Here is a 17,676-nt window from a genome sequence, read left to right as displayed (position 1 = left end):
TGTTCTTGGAGAGAATTATTTAGACCTGCGCCTCGCTGGAATTCCCCTAGTTTGTTCTCTCTGCTAGGACTCTTGTGCCGTGGTACATGTTGTCTTGCATTTAATTATGTTCTCTTTTGTGTTGTATGGTGCCCTTGGGTTCCTTGAAGGGTGCGTTAAATAAAGTGCGGTGTTATTATTGTTCCTGTTACTCCATGTAGAGATGTACTGACTCACCTTTGGGTACTTGCCAATACCGAGAACCAAATTACCCACTTCATAAAACTTCAACACCACTGACATTTTAATCTCATTTGAATGTTCAGGGTTTTTTTTTTGTTTTTTTTTTTGTTTGTTTTGTTTTCATGCTCTGCACGCATGACAGTGCAACAATCTGTGTACATGTTAGTGTTTTGTCACTCACTCGGTGGCATAACATAGTGATATTCATAATGTTGGTTTTGATTTGGACATTGGAGTATTTTCATGTTAGATATCATTACTTAGTGGTCTTGCAAATTGAACCTTGAAATGTTATTTTTGACCAGTAATTTTAGCCGTGGACTGAAGAAGCAGCAAACCTACCGTACTCATGTGCTTACCTGATCTGGTAGTTGCCCAAATATGCTTAAATATCAGAAAACAAATAAACAAATATTTGCACAATTTCAGCTACAGCTACTAGGACTGGACCAACGAGGTGCTATAAAACACAACCTTTGATATGAAACCATTATTGATGACACGTGTTTACATTTTCAGTTTGAAGACTTCTATTGACCAGGTAATAGCCCTCCATGGTACCTGCTGGAATAATAATTCTTCTTTGTAATTTGCTTTTTTGGCTTGAGAATGGATTTCTTTAGCTGGCAAGGCTGAAATGTCTGAAGTGGCAGTAGCTTGTTTGTATCACTGGTCAGAAAACGTCCAAATAAAAAAGTAAATCTACATAAAACTTAATTTGGGTTTGACCAGTGTGACTTTTGACAGCCAGTACTGTATTTACAGTAAAAACTGAATCTGCCAGTAGCCCTTTTTTCTTTTACTTTTCTTTGCTGATGTTCAGTATCTTTACCTATTTCTTTGACCACTCAAATCTGTATTCATTTTTTAACCATCTCTACTGAACAATGTCATATCTCTGACCAAAACATTTTTATTGTACTCTAAGTAGTCAGTGTTTCCTTTTATGCAAAAACACCATGGAGCACAAAAAGTGGAAAAGATTAAAAGATCAGAAGACCTGGAAATGTTTATTCTGTTCATTTAAACCCATTATTAGTAGAAGTAGTTGAAGAAGTGGTAGTAGCAGTGACAGTAGTAGTATCAGATCTTGACTTTTATGTATTTTCTATATTAAACAGCCAATATAGGCCTTGTACACTCATATCAGATATGCGTCTCAACATATAATGTCTAGTTTTTATTTTTTTATTTTTTACTTTTAATTATTTTTTAAATGTCAAAAAATTTAAGAAGTAAATGCCTTTAGTACCAATGCAAAATAAATACATGAGGGGGGACGTCTCAGTGAATACAACTGTGTGTTTAATGGTAGACCTTTGCTTTTATTTATGTATATATGACTCCTAATGCTAAGTGAACAAGCAACATTTTTCAGGTGATTAGCTTTATTGCTTCCACTCACTTCCACTCAAGCCAAGTGCCCCGCAACACACCACAGCCCGGTGATCTGGAAGTTAGTTATATAGTCATTATGAAGGCATTATTAATCAAGGCGCTAAATGCAATTTGAAATATTTTCAAACTGATTAGTGACACTCCTAGTTTAGTGTGGATGTTTTACCAAGCTGTGCTTTGAGCTAATCAAGTAATTTTATTTGACAGTCCTTGATCACGGACGCTGTTCTGATGTATGTTTTACGCAGTTAGAGGGACAGGGAGGAAGAGATAGAGGGAGACAGTCAAGAGAGAATTTATTCCACGATTTGCATTTCTGTATAGAGTGAGAGAGAGAGAGAGAGAGAGAGATGGAGAGAGAGATGTTACAAAAGCATCAAAAGAGGAGCACTAAAATCACCAACACTGGATATGAAGCCTCACCTCTAGATGCCTGCCAGATTAATGTATCCATGCGGTGCGTGGGGCATCTGCATCGCCTTCAAAACGGACAAAAGCACAGTGGGACAAACAGGTGGGAGACTACAAGCAAATAAAGGTGAGGCTAATGGAGCGTATTAATGTGTGCATTTATTAAGCCCGCCGTCTCCTTCGCTGGCCCAATCTGCCACTTTGCGCGGCTCCCGGGTCCCCGAGGAGTGAGTCATCGCTCACTTTAAATAATGCACCTCATCTAGGGGCTCGGGAAGCTGCCGTATAGAGCCCTTCATCGTGATGACAAGTGGAATTGAGAAAGGAGGCCGGGAGCCGCGGATGCTTCTTTTAGGTCGCCGCCGGACTCTCATGCCGAGCGGCTGGCTACTTAAGGCGCGGGTAATCTGCTCCCTGCCTACACTCTGCATTAAACGTGTGATCAGCCTCAGCGTTGTCGGCGGCGGGATCGAGGGCTCTCGCTGGACCACTCCAGAGCCGGGCCACTGTTGACATAACAGAAAAACCCACCGTGAGCCAGGAGTCTTTATCTAAGTAGGGAAGAGGGCAAGGTGCGATGAGATGCTACCTGCAAGGCCCGGCAGTCAGAATAAATGAGAATATCATCCCCTCAGGTCAGATGTTGAGACAGTAATTGGGAAGTCTGGAGTGTGTGTCAGCACCTGGAGAGCGCATTTACCATTAAGGTGTTCCAAGAGACAGCAGCAGCCTTTAATACAGATAAGCAACTGTAATGGCTCAGAAGCTTACATAACGTGTCTCTTAAGAAGAAAAAAAAGACAGAAAACTTTCCACAAGCTGGGGGCGGGAATGAAAAAAAAAAAAAAAAAAAAAAAAAAAACACGACAACGCAGTTGGAGTGTCATTTGCAAGGCCACTCACACAGACAATTAAAAGTGTATGAATCATTGCACTTTACTCTCCAAGTAAACAATCGATCCTTATGCAGTAAAGCATATGCTGTTTGTTGGAGGCTTTTATCCAAATGCGGCGCCGTGAGAGCTGCATTTGTAGCGCTGGGTGGCCCCAGCAGGAAACAACGCCACCCCCAGCTTTGGTGATGCTGGTACCATGCTGTGGGGGAAAAAAAAATAACACCCAAATTCCAAGTGACTGTGTTAGATGTTGACATAAGAGAAGATGTGCGTGAGCTTAGTCCCATATTGAATAATGTGAAATATGAATTAGCATGCCGGTTCTGTTTACCAGCAGATTGTGTTGAATCACACATTAACAGGATGAAAAGTAAAAAAACAGCTGCCGCACTAATACGTCCGGGCATCATTAGCTATTCCTCCTGACTCTCTACCTGTTTGTTTAAAGTCACTGCGTACTGCACTGTACGCCAGAGCCGCAAACTTAAAGCCCCTGCTCCCTTGAGGACCATAAATCACTTCTCATTCTGGGGAGGAAATCTCGACAAATCAGCGTTCTCAGATCTCTGATCTGCGATGACTGATATGAGCTTAGAGAGCTTTGCCGAGGCGTCGCTCTGCACCGCCTTGATCTCGCCTGCCCTTTTTCCTACCGCCACAGCCAGCCGCCTCTGCCACTGTCCACGAGCAAGACTTGTTTGTTCTAATCCCACCTTAATGAGCACACTCCAACTGGAAGGGAAAATTGCACTGACGTTTTTTTACCTGCACTTGCGTCAAGTCCACCGTGCTGGCTTTGAGGCAGCACCTTGAACTTGACGAGCTCAAACTTGAACTGGAATCCGCAGCTGTAGCACTTCAAGGGAGTCAAACTCCTGTAAGCATGTGTTGTTTACATGGCAGCCCACCTAAGCTTTTTTTTTTTTTTTCCCTCATTCATTTGTTGTTTCATGCAGCAGCAGGAGCGCAAAGATGTTAAGTACATATAATGGCTCTGAGACAACAAACACCAAATGATAAATATGCAAAGTCATGCAGAGATCAATACCCTGCTTAAAGCATATACACAACAACAGGTTTACTGTGGATGATTTGAGATGTTCCCACTTGTTCCCCAGTTTGAGTTTTGAGACTTTGTTTTCTGCAGGTTACAGAATGTGCCAATGAGATAAAAAAAAAAAAAAGCAGGACTCATTAAAGCATCGCACCTCAGAACAAAGTGTTGTTTTTCACTCTTGCACCCTATTCTAATTCATTACACAGCGATTTAAAGTAATACAAAGAACACATTTGCACGCAGGACGCCGCAGTGCAGTTCCTACCGCACATATTAAAAATGAATGCATTTACGATGCTGTAAGGTGCAAGAAAAGAATAAAAGTATTCATCAAAAGGCCCATTTGCAGGACGTCTACACCAGGAGTCTTTCCGCTCGCATGTATCACAATGTGAAAGCACAGGCTGTATCTTTTCGCTGCAGGGGTACAATGTCTTTTATCTTGCCTTTTGCTATGTGTCAATTTCACTGTTTGTTCCTCTCTCTCTCTCTCTGTCTGTGTGTGTGTGTGTGTCCTCTGGTGTGTTTAGCGTTCAAACAGAGGAAGGCTGTGAAATCCTACTGGGCCCAGAGGTGACATACGGTCCTCCAGGGCTGGACCTCTTCAGCCCAGTGGCCATGACCATAGCTCACTGCGCTGAGATCGACGCCGAGAACTGGAACATCCAGCTCAAGAGAAAAACCCAGGACAGCAAATGGGAGGTGAGAGCTGCTGCCCCAGGCCTGTCAAGTGCAGTGCAACCCTTCAACATCTCGGCCCGGCCCAGACATGGCGTTTTCTCCTACCCGGTTGTCTTTTCCTAAATGGCTCTATTCTTTTTTTTTTTTTTTTTTTTTTTTTTCTTACTGGGTAAATGTCACCAGAGATGTAGTGCCGGGTAAGCCCACCTTACCTCAGTTTACTGGCCTTTTATATTTGCAGAACACGGGCTGTCACTCTGAAAGGGTTGTCCGTAAATACTGTTGAACTGCAGGCGCATCAGTTCAAAATACAGTGGCACAAGCCAGAAGCTGGATCACACCAGGAATAGTTGACAAACACATCGTGTAGAGGCATAGTACTAACTTTTGATTTAATTGCATCTTTGTCAGTGACACAATACCCCTGGTTCAGCCTTCACCGCATATAAGGAAAACGTTTTTTGCACACAATTAACGTCAGTTAGCATCAATTCTGCAAGTCACCGCCATCCATTCAGGCGAAGTGGTTAAGTATGATGTGTTTGATTAAGAAGAGCCTGGCTACACTCGGAAAGCCCGAGCCACTGCAGATGAGAAACAGCAGATTCATTCTATAACAGATGCCAGAGCAAGACTAGTGGTTGTTCAGCTGGCTGTTCAACTCATGACAATCACCGACTAGACGTCATAGTTAACCCATCATTTTATTTACCACTACATCACTAAATGTCACCCAGTGCAAACACTCCCTATGGGATTGTGGGTTTGTAAATGGTGAGAAAAGACATGTTCCTCAACGTAAGATGTCACAGGTCGTTGACTCTGTTTTTTTTTTCCCCCCGTTCACTGACCTCTATGTATTTGTTTTATGTGGTAAAAGGTCCAGTTAGTCACAGTGAGACGTGACCGGTGAGTTGTGTGTGAGCAGTAAGGGGGTATTGACGGCAGCGGGGGTGTTGTGATTGATCCAGCCTTGCAGCCTCTGTGGGTCCAGGAGGTGACATAAGGCCACCTAAAGGTAACACCGCTGGGTCCAGCTGGGGGGAAATAAAAAAACAATTACAGTGTGTAATAGAGAGGAAGAGGCATGGCCACTGTCAGTCAGTGGAGAGCGGTGGTGTTGGCGGATGGGAGTGTGTGTGTGGGGGTGTGGGGGTGGGGAGGGGCATAAGGGCCCCCGTTAGACAAGGGAAAGACAAGGGAAGTATCGATTAGTGGATCAGGATGGACACGGCACGATGAACGTCGACACAAGGCAATCAGGAACAGAGCCATGGAAAGGGTTTCTCTGCTGACCGCGACTCCCTATTTGCCTTATCTAACAACCCCCCACACACACACCTCAACACCACCACCATACACACCCCCCTCCACTGAACACACCGTTAAACACGACACAACCAAGCAGGGCAACGCTCACTCGATATTTTGCTTTCCTTGTTAGCCTCACTCTGATGCCTTTGAAGGGGGTTGCAGTGAAATGAAACAAACACATTTTATGTCATTCGGTATTTATGTAGTATACATGTTTTTTTCACTCCAACAATGTTTTTTTGTTTTTTGTTTTTTTTTTTTCAATTTTATTTTCTTCTGGTGAAAAGGGTTTTTTAGCTGGTCTGGATGTAGTCCCAAGAGCTTAATCCAAAACCCAAAGGCATAACAAACCCCATCGCTGACATCACTTTGCATTATTTGCTTCCGTTTTTGAATAGTAGCAGGAAAGGAGATGCTAATAAGAGAACAGGGGGGAGGATGCAGAGAATTTCCAGTCAGGCAATAATGTAAATGTAAATCTGATGTAAAGTTTTGGCAAGCAAAGCATAGGTCAGAATAATGAATACCGCAGGTTTGCCCCTGGCTGCTGTTGTAGTTGTCAGTGCTTAAAAGAGCTTGTTCTTTAAAGGAAGACCAGACAGATTTGCCTGCACCCTAGAATCCCTTCTTTGTCCTAAATAATGTTGTTCTAAGCGATGGGGATGGCTGGAAGATGGGCCTCTGGTATGGTGATTATACAAGTGGCATAGTAATGCATTAATGTCTTACCCTAAGCAAGGGGCACAATGAGATGCAACATCATAGACGTTCATCTGCAGTTAAATGGAAAATCCACCCTTGGATACACTGTATATTATCAATTTGTGATGCTCAGTGCATTCAGTATTATGTTTTTATTGTACCCACTTTCCTTCAGCCTGCTTTGTCTACGTCTTCTTAAGCTGTTGATTTCTAACATTAGCCAGAATGCCTTCAAAAATTCCCACAGAACATAAATGAACATTGAGGTGTGTTAGTGATCGCTCAAAACACAACATGCATGGCTGCATTGCAAGAGTGAGTTTTTTTCTGCTCTTAGACTCATTGTAGCTGAAAGTGTCTCCATGTTGCACCATGTCATCTGCAGTATATTTAACTACTTAGCTTAGGAATAAGACAAACTCACCACCAAACAAAAGAATGGACCCAGATATCCAAAAGCTGTATTTCAACAAAGAATCCATGTAGAACATGGGAACAATGGCACTCCACAATAGAGCAGTTTTACCATGTTTATTTATGGCCACATCAAGCATTTTTGGCAAGAGCCGTCATCAGAGAATCACAAAGTATGCTATATTGTCCAACATTTATATAGCACCACTCACACACAGTTGTGGATAATTGTAACCAAACATATCCATGTAAAAATATGGCTTTGTATCATGCCTCAAAGTCTTGAGCCTGAAAACATGTTTTGGAGTGTCATCATTCCCATGTTCTACCTGGAATCATTGTGAGGATTATTTGTAGCAGAGGGCCCAGCCAGGAGGCTGTGTGAGGAGGCGCCCCTGTTTGACAGCTGTTTTGTAACGTTAAAAGGATTTTAGGGTGGATTTGTCCTTTAAAGTAATAATCCATGACATTTCTGTGTAAATAAATGCACATTTACATATTACCTGTCACACCAGTTGACAAAATACAGTCAACCTATATCCAGTTAATGAAATATTTCACCTGTGTTATTCTAAATAGTCTTTCCTAGCCTTAGCCACCACAGCTGAACAGTCAAGAAAAGAGGACCGCATGCCGAAACCCAGTCCTTATCAACCCAAAAGGAAAATGCCACAGCACTGAACACACTGATTGATTGGCGATGTGTTGAATGCACAGTGCAGTGGCACCACAGCAAAAACAGGAGAAAATGAATTAAACAAGGGTCTTGCACATAACCACTTTAAGTGTCCGCCTCTCTTGACCCTTTTGTTCATTCTTCTCCCATGCCCATCTTTATAATCTCCTGCTGAGATGCCACCAGGTGCTGCCACAGATTAGAAACCCTGTCGACTCTCTTGAGGTCATTCAGTCAGAGATTAGTGTCGCTTTAAAGAGCTCTTCTACTGACACCTTGTTTGCTCAGACAACATTAGAGGGAGAGGTGTCACTGCTTCCCGTCAGTCCATTTTTCACCTTTTTTTTTTTTTGAGTTCAACCTCAGGTTTACCTAACCTTGTCTCTTAAAAGTGTTCTACGTTTGCTGTTGTGTGTCAAACAGATATCTATTGAGTGTTAGCGGGCAGTGTCTCAAGACAGGGGCGAGTGGTGTGAAGAAAATAACAAAGGAGACCAGAGGGGATATGAATGAAGACAAGATTCCTGTTGCTTTGAGATTTCACTCCAATATCAAAGAGGCTTGGAGATCATCATAGGTTCTTGGTTGGAAATAATAACTTAGCACTGAGGTTAACCAAAGAACAGATAGGGGGATTTTGAGGATGTATTATATCTTCAAGTGCATGGTCTTATTAAAATAACCCTATTTCATCGTTGAAGGTGCAAAAGGATTTATTGAAGTGAGAACCTTCTGACTCAACAGACAAAGAATGTCAATAAGCACATAATCTAACAGTGAGCCGGCCCGATGATGAGGACCACCTAGACTCAAACATCTACCTTTTTTGTCATTTGAGTCTAAGTGGTCTCAATTAAACTGACCTGTTGAGATACACTCTACCCAAAGAGAACTTAAAAACCACAGAAAACTGAAAGCTGGCATTTCTCTCTCCATTTGTGTTTTCTTACCTTTTGGGATTTAATAAAGACTGCTAAGGTTTGAAAAAGAAGCAGTATTTCTATATAGAAACATAGATTGGCCTGTAATTGGATGATTTTCCCTGAAACTGCCATCTCAGGTTCTCAGCCGGCAGGATACGTGGTATGAGTACACACAGAGCACACAATATCTTCCTTCATTATGTACTGAATACAGTAGCCACCCTTTGGAGCTGTCAGTCATCTACTGACTAGGTGATAGTTTTTTTTTTTTTTTATCCACATAGTGGTTCTTGCTCCTCCATACGAGTGTAACAGATCCTTAAAGTTTGACCTATCAGCTTCTTCCCTGTCACAAGAGTGAGTGTATCACCGGTGCTGTTTGTCTCAAAAATGAATGAAGTACATCTTGCAGTAAACAACACAATTTCGAGCGGTGACGCAAAGTTGAAATGTGTTTTGAAGGATGCACAGCAACACCTGTTTGTTGGGGATTCTTTACAATGCTCTTACTATCTTGTGGAACTACTTAGTTTCGGTATCACTACGCAACAGCTTTGTGTAGCGGGTGGGTGAACAAACATACAATGCTAATGGGAGCTGTTGCATAATGACACCAAAAAAAAGTAGTTCCACTTGTGGAACAAACTTGGATTATATATTACACTTGGATGGAGAAGCAAATACCACTACATAGGGAAAAAACCCAAACTATCACGTCAACCAAGATAGATTTATGAATATAACTAAAGCGCAACATCACTGGTTTGCAATATGAGTCAATGTTATATTATTCTACTATACTGCTTTTAACAGGAGGAATGTGTTCCACACTGAAATGCAGTAATTATAGTGGAACCACGAGACATTGCAAACAGCATTAAGTTTCAGTAGTGATGGGAATAAAACAATACAAGCACAAAAGTTTGCATGTCATTTCATCTCTGTCCTAAAAACAGAGAGCTGGGATTTGTTCATAGAGACTGAAATACTGAAACTGTATCAATATTGAATGCAAGCCACCACTATCAAGAATATGGTGAGGGGTTTACATATGATGGGTGCTTGGGTACCTCACTCAGGCTGCAGCTATAGTTCAGGTACTTCAGCTACCATCTACTTTGTTATCAGGAGAAAAAAAATGCTATTGAATTCCAGTTTCCCATGGCTTTATGCAGAGTTAGCCCACACCATTACAAATTAATCCATGTTTTATTTCCATTTAGTGTACTGTGTATTTACCTATAAAAAGAACTGTTAGTTGCTGATGTAGTAGTATGCAATAATACCCTATAATGACAAAGGTGTAGAAAAATGCGAGAACAAACCCTTACTATACATTATGAGGTATTAAAATCACAGAAAACCCGGCAGTAACACATGATATAAATGATGATAAATATTGATGAGCAGTGTTGCAATGTTTCTCACTTTTTTCTTAACTGGAAAAAAAAAACATCCCATTGAGCTATTAGATTCTGGAGTATAATGTATAAGAGGATAAATTATGTAAATTTTTGGCCAGCAGAAAATAAAGTAGGCCACATACTTGTATGTTTTCCATACAATCCATACCAAGTCTTTTTTTTTCCCTAATAAATTCTGATATAATACTGGGCAGCTGCCAACAAGCTAGTCAAAATAATTTATTACTGAAGAGTGCTGGAACATTTCTCTGAAAGTATTTATTTTAGCACATAGCACGTGTGCACTTCATACTTAACCTTGTGATGTTATATCCATTTAGGCATGTTGTGTATAAGTGAGGAAGGTTTCTACAGAATACTTGAGTTTTGACATGTTGTTACAAGACTTCCTCACAGGTTAAAACCTAGGTTGATACAGAAAAACAACACTGTTGACTACATATTACGTATTTAGCTGATGTTAAATAATAAGTGAGCAGGTATGCGTTGGGTGCTTTGATAGTCTGTCTATCCATGCAAAAAGAGAGAAATTAAAATATATCTGGATGCACATGGTAATCAGGACCAAATCTTATGTGCTGCTTTTTGCTGTTTATGAGTGAAAACGGTTTCATGTGGCTGGGTAATTACTGCTCTGTCTTGCAGACCTTCATCAAATGGTATTTTCCTACATGTATCATGGATTATTTGGCTTGCCAAGGAAGTTGTAAGAGTGTTAAGATAATCACAGGAAGGTATATGAAAGTCAGCGTAGTATACTTCTCTGTGGTTGACAGTGGAATTGTTCTCATGCAGTAGCCCATTCTTGTTAGTGTATTTGATCTTCTCTGAGCTTTTTTTTTTTTTACCTTCTGTGCAAGCGTGTTTCATTTAAGATAGTCTTTGCCTACTGTTTTCTTATGTTGCCGAGTGTCAAACCATCCTTCCAACAGGACTTAAATGCATGACACGTCGTATTTATGACCATCAAAGTCAAAACAAGGAGCTCTGCTAGAGCACTTGATAGCAGTATCAGAACCATGCAAGGGCTGGTCTCGGTTAAAACACACACTGAAGTTACCACTTTGAGGCGTTTCACTTGGCATGTCATTACTTCCTATTTGTATGATAAAACTCCCATTTTCAGTCGGCTTACTTATAATGTTTTCTTATTCTTTTCATTGGATAAAAGAAAAGGAAAGGGTAGGAAAGGGTGCATATAAAAGATACATTCCTTCATTTCAGTTGGAAATAATGAAGTGCTTTCCAGCTGCTGGTGTTGTTTCATAAATAAAACAATGTATTGTTCGTAATGACTATTTTGTGTCTTGCTATGTACTAACACCATAACTCATGTAGGAAATGGTTTTCCACGTTCTCGAGAGACTAGTCACAAACTGTGTAGTCTTAGCTTTGAGATTTAGACTTCTGTAACGTGGGCTACATCATTTTTCAACAGCAGCATACAACTTAGAGATTCAATACATAATGCATTCCATACAGTAGTTCATTTGCAGAATTTTCCAGGCATGCTTTCCAGGCAGTTGCAAGCATGAATATATTTCTTGCTTAAGCTTATTGTGCAAATACAATAAGCTTAAGAAACAACACTGTGTATTTTTGTGGGGTTGTGATTAAAACTACTACAGCCTCTCACTTGTTTTCCTAATAAACCGCAAAGAAATTAGGGATTTAGCGAATGGTATGTCAAGCCAAGCATAATGTAGTGTACACAAAACAGAATAAAACAACTTCAGCATCACAGGCAGCATGTTAAAGGGCTCTTATGCAGGTAAGAGAGGTCTTTGTTAACTTCCAGGACTCTGAATGTTCAAAAACTGCACCATTAAGTTTGGGAAAGCTATGAAAATGGCTGTTCAGTCCTGACACACATATCAACTACACTTGTTTTATAACTGTAGAACCTCTGTCTTTAACTATGAGATTATCACTCAACTATTATGGATCTCTCACAGAGTGATAGTGCTATATTTGACTGACACTGTTAATAGATGAAATTTTGTGTTGTATGCAGTATCTTTACATTTTGCCAATACCAAAAAATTATTATACACATATTTCTTCAACTTTTTGGTACCCTCCTCATGACATCTTAACAAAAGTAAACTTAGCAACATGACTTGTTTCAAGGCAGTACCAATATTGACACTAGATGTATTGAAACCAGTATTTTGTGTTGTCTTGAAATTTGACCGCTTTCATGCTTGATCAGTCTGCAAACAAGTATTCAGTGTTTCACCCAGTGGAAAAGCCACTGAAACAGCTTTTGGGACCGTGAGACACTCAGTGTCTCCGCGGTGTTCAACTAGAATTCTGATTGTGTCTTCAAGGGGACGGTGTCTGTCCTTCATTGCAGGAAGTGATGTCAGTGGAGGAGGAGTCCAGTTCCTGCTACTGCCTAATGGACTCGACGAGCTGCCACTTGCTGCTGGACCAGCCAGGCTCATACGCCCTGGTCGGCGAGCCGCTGACCCAGGCAGCCATCAAGAGGCTGAAGCTGGCTGTGTTTGGGAGCATGGAGGTCAGCTCCATGGACTACAGCCTGCGAGTCTACTGTGTGGACGACACACCACACGCCTTTCAGGTGAGGAAGGTGTTTTGATAGTATTATTTCCCCCTTTATTTACCCAGACAGGTTCACTGAGCATTCAGGACTTTTCCTAGCAACGCCACGCTTCACAGTCACAGTGGTTCATACATGCACACAGAGAAAGTGCCCAGTAACAATAATCTACAAGTAATTTTTGTCCATAGAGTACTTCCCACACAAGTACAAAACACAAAACAAAACCAACAAAATGACCGATAATCAAGTAAAGGATAGTTAGATATAGAGAAGCCAATAGAAACCTCTTGTTTTAAATCTAGACTATGGAAAAGCCAACATAAATTCTTGTTTTAAATACAGACTTTGGAAGAGCCAAATGAAACCTCATGTTTTTAATCTAGGCTGTAGAATCAGCTGATAGGAACCACAGGAACCTGTCACAGGCCACAGGTTTGGACATGGTTCATTTGAGGTGAAACGATTTGTGATCTAGCTTGGGGTCTCTAAAGTGCTCTGAAAAGTCTTAAAAATCAACCCTTAAACAGCCAACTAACCGATATAAAGATGCTACAGTTTGGGGAGATGTGATCTTTTCTTCCTCTATTGTTAACCACGGAGCTGCTCCAGTGGCACAAATGGAGATTATGTGCCTTGCTCATGGGTATTAGCCAGTAGCTATAGAGAGAGGGGTGAACTTTTCTCATTAACTTTCCCCACCATCTTGGAGTCAAACTGTCAAAACTCAAGCCACCAGCCTGCTTGTCAGCCACTGCCCATCACTATCTTTACTTGATTCTACGCTGTCAAAGGACATTGGAAAGACAGGAGAGGAGGGATAACAAAGGTCAGACAGCCCAGATTCAAACCTGCAACCTTGTATGTACAGTACATGGCATCTGCCTCAGCTCCCTGAGCCACTAGGCCACCACTAACACGTGTTCTGTACCAGTTAAACCATGTGAGTGATTGCAGATTCATTGCCCTTGTGAAACAATACAGCAGCGTTGATGGGGGGACTTTGTAACAGCCTGACAGATTCTCATCCAGTGTTTTTTATAGATGGAGACAAAGCTGATCGTACTGTAATCACTGCCATTCAAATGTTAACCAATCATTCTTTTTTATCGCGCTTGACTTGATTATCCTTCAGCGACCTATAGGGTATTTAGGCATTGAGATCTCATCAGCGAACATCAGGGAAATCAAGCTTCCTCTTCCCTGGAGAGACAAGCCTAACAGAATGGAGCTGAGCCTAGCTGAACAGAGCATAGTGAGCCTCGGGACTGACTCAGCCTCCCGACCGCCTTTCTGTCATGTAGCAGCCGTCAGCGGCAGCTGGCTTTAAAATGCATTCTGGATTTAGTTTATGAATTCCCAGCCTGCCGAGCAGATGCCAGACTTTTGTATGTCCCTTGGGCTCTGGTCTGCAAGCACCACATCACCACTGTGTGTTTTCCAAGCTCCGGCACAAAGTCAATCACAGGCCAAATTCTGGATCAACAGGAGGCCCTTTGCAACACAAACACTCACATGAGGAAGACATTTCCTCCAAATGCAGCCGTTACTGTGACAAAGTGGTAGCATTCGCTACAACACTGCGCAACACTGCTGTCGGATCCAGACCTTGTGTCTTCAAAAAGTGTGCTTTAAAAAAAAAGAAGAAGAAGAAGTCTGGTTTGAAAAAAAAAAAAAAAAAAACATTATTTCCACCCTGATGACCGTGTGCTTTTTAAATTCCATGGGCTTTGAATAGTTTTCGCTGGTCCCCATGTTTGTGACACTTTCCCCACCATTAAAGCACCATGTAAACATTTAGTTCAAGTGCAACGATTAAAATCACCAAAAGTGGAGTTAAGAGAATTTCCTGTGGCAGCTGTGATAAGAAATACAGGGAAAAGCTCTTTGCTTTCATATCAGATTGGACAGGAAATGTTGCTTCTGCAACAGCAAGTCTTTTTCCAAGGTCAGGCCTTTTGCTGCATTCAGGTCGTACGGGAAAGACAGTAGATGTGAGCTCCCTTCCTTAAAATACCATCCATGTCAGTTTTCTGATGGTAAACATTACAAGTAAATACCATTCACTTCAGCTTTCAGTGAGGAAATACTTGTGGAATATACTATTGCCATCACCTTTCAACAGGTAAATTCTACTTAGCAATTTTGGATATGATGAAGGATGCCCATTTCATTTACCGTCTAAATTCTGATGTTAGCAACAAGGAAATAGCTATGTTTTCATCAAATAAGTCATATTGTGGTAGCAGCATAAAATCTATAGCAGAAGGTTGCTGGATTTTTCATTTGTGGTTGACATTTGAAAAAATGCAAATCAGATGGACTGCATGCCCATAAGTATAAATATAATATCCTTGTGAAGGGATATTTGCAAGAATGACTCCGTGTCTTTTGCCCAGTGCATCCTGAGATAGACTCTTGTCCCTCATACCCCACAACCAGGATAAAACTATTAGCCAGATTTTTTGGCAGTGTTTGACATTGCAGTGTTTGGTTTTCTTTAAAACCTGAACAAAAATGCATCATTAATTGCATGTGTGTTAAGTGGGAAACAGCTGACCAGGAGCAAAACCGTCTAGAAAACTTCCTTCAGGCCTTTGATGACTGCTCTATTCTCATGGGACTAGTATTACCTGGGGACCATAAGTAATTTGTAATAACACGCGCAGGTCGTCTGTGATCCTTATCCCTTGTGAATCGGCCATGTCCATAATTTGTAAAGTAAAAATTCCAGCACACACTGCCTACCATAGTTCACCAAGCACAGAAGTCCTCTGGTAATCGTCCCATGAGAATCAACATCTCAGCAATTTGGAGCCGTATTTTTTTTTTTTTTAGCAAGGATTTTTTTTTTCCCTTCCTTTTTTCTGCCTCTTGAAATCTCAGAAGATGATGAGATGCCATGCGCGGCAGCATGCAGGAAGGAGCGTTTTTCTATCTTACAACAGGGTCAATACAAACACCTTTAGTTACTCAGAGCCTTGACATTTTCAATCATATCCGGGGGGATAATGTCAGTAAATTAGAGCAAAATGCAGACCTTGTTTGTCCCATGAGAATGCAGCGCAGGAAACACAGACATGAGGGGGTAATTTCTAAATCACATGAGGTCCCCAGGTAATACGAGTCCCATGTGGGCTTTAAAATGAGCAAGCATGTGCGATTCTTTTTTAATTGCCGAGTTGTTTTGACAGTTATTCCCATATGACCTGAATGCACTATTGTCATAGACTCAAGCTGATACAAGGGAAACCCAAAGAGAGCTTCTTAACTTTGGTACTGTCCAACTGCTTAGTGGCTAACAGATTTGAAAGATAAAGCCAGATGGCAGAGGAGGCTCATCATATTTCATCCAACAGGTTCCCTGCTGTCATATTTGTTTTTTCTACCAGCATCTTTCATCTGCATTTTACCAACAGTCGATTGTTTTCACACCTACAGTGATGACAGATATGCAGCACACCACAGACACACTTTTCTAAAAACACGTGCCCATGAGCGCGCGCACACACACACACACAGGCACATGCACACACCAACACTTAGTCAGAATCAATCAGTGTGGCCTGGCATTAGTCACAGCTCTGTTCCCTGTCTTTTCCTTTTGTGATTGAGATGGCTAAGGATAGACAGCCCAGACACTGAACCATCCCACTGGGACAGAGAACAATGATGACAGATGAATACCTGCGAGCGACAATCAAAGAGCTCTTTCATCATCACAAATTCAATTTGGGACATGGCCGTTAGCTCCCGATGCATGCTTTTCCAGTGCATTAAATTGAAACTTCAATCTGTCATGGTGAGGCTGCAAATGTGATGCTAATGGAGGACCCGAATTGTATGTTTTGTTCAATGGCGATTTGATGGCATTTCACACAGCGCTCTGTTTTTTGTGTTAATATTTGTGATGAGTCAATTAGTGGATGTGACAGAGGAAGACTTGGCACCAGGTGGAGAGGTGCGTTCAAAGGATTGGACTCTTGTTTTCTCTCTCATTTATCTCTTCTCTTTGCTGCCTCACCTTTCATCACATTCCTTTCCTCTCCTCTCCTCTCCTCTCCTTTCCTCTCCTCTCCTCCTCAGGGAGTGGTGGCCACAGAGAAGAGCAGAGGGGGTCAGCTCCTCGAGGAGCCAAAGATGTTGCCTTTCCGAGCGAACACCTTTAGCCTCCAGGTGTCCATCCAGGATGTTCCCCAGTTTCTGTGGAGCATCAAACCCTTTACCACATGTCAGGTACTGACGCCTTTAGCATTCCATGATGCAGATCAGACCTTAACCCTTTATAGGGCAAGTGACTATTTTTGGTAATTTCAGAAATTTTACATATCAGGCCCATCCCCTGTCTCAGTTAGTTCAATAATCATTTGGTCTTCACCCAGCCAATCAGCAAAGATGGCTCTACATCCCAGGTCACATGATTGTGGCATTTGACCAATCTCAATGGCTTTGATTTTCAATTACAAAATGAAAATTTTAGAAAAATTTTATAGAAGTAATAAAGTCCTGTCATGTTCTCTAATAACAATCTAGGGTTGATTTTTTGAATTTCAAAGTATTTCAATGAGTGCCCAATAAAGGGTTAAAGCAGTTTTTTTTTTTTTTTTTTCAATTTTGTTTCCGTCTTTGGCACCAAGTCTTTAGTGCTGTGGTGTTTCTGTGCTGCACTCCCCACAGATCACCTGTCAGTCAAACGGTGTGTGTGGGCCGTGATGTCTTTGTCCTTGGATGTTTTGCTGATGACATTTCGCTTCCTGTATGTGGCGCTCCCTTCTTTTTTTCTTTTTAGCCATGGTGGCTATCACTGCTCATGCTAACTGCCCAGTTCTTCTTCTTATTATTATTCCAAACAAAGTGGAGTTGGTCCTGCAGGAAATGTACATCTGGGCATTTTTTTTTCCCAGGAAAGAGCTACCAAATGCAAAAGCTTTCATAAACTAGATATCAGTTGAATCACAGTTGTCTTACATCAGTTGGCAAGCAGGAGTAGCAAAA

At 41.5% G+C, this 17,676-nt stretch overlaps 1 protein-coding gene across 1 annotated transcript in view; it reads left to right on the top strand.

The window, feature by feature from the left end:
- The window catches only part of unc5db (unc-5 netrin receptor Db), an 87,258-nt gene that overhangs the window by 64,366 nt on the left and 5,216 nt on the right, over positions 1-17,676 (top strand). Inside the window, exons 12-14 of the mRNA XM_030059180.1 lie at positions 4,515-4,686; positions 12,475-12,702; positions 16,768-16,917. Of these exons, the coding sequence (XP_029915040.1) occupies positions 4,515-4,686; positions 12,475-12,702; positions 16,768-16,917 (550 nt within the window). The remainder of the gene's footprint in view (positions 1-4,514; positions 4,687-12,474; positions 12,703-16,767; positions 16,918-17,676) is intronic.

This window comes from Myripristis murdjan, chromosome 9, assembly GCF_902150065.1.
Source record: "Myripristis murdjan chromosome 9, fMyrMur1.1, whole genome shotgun sequence".
Taxonomy (NCBI): domain Eukaryota; kingdom Metazoa; phylum Chordata; class Actinopteri; order Holocentriformes; family Holocentridae; genus Myripristis; species Myripristis murdjan.
The sequence above is the reverse complement of the archived record's forward strand: the minus strand, read 5'-3'. Positions and strand labels throughout refer to the sequence as shown.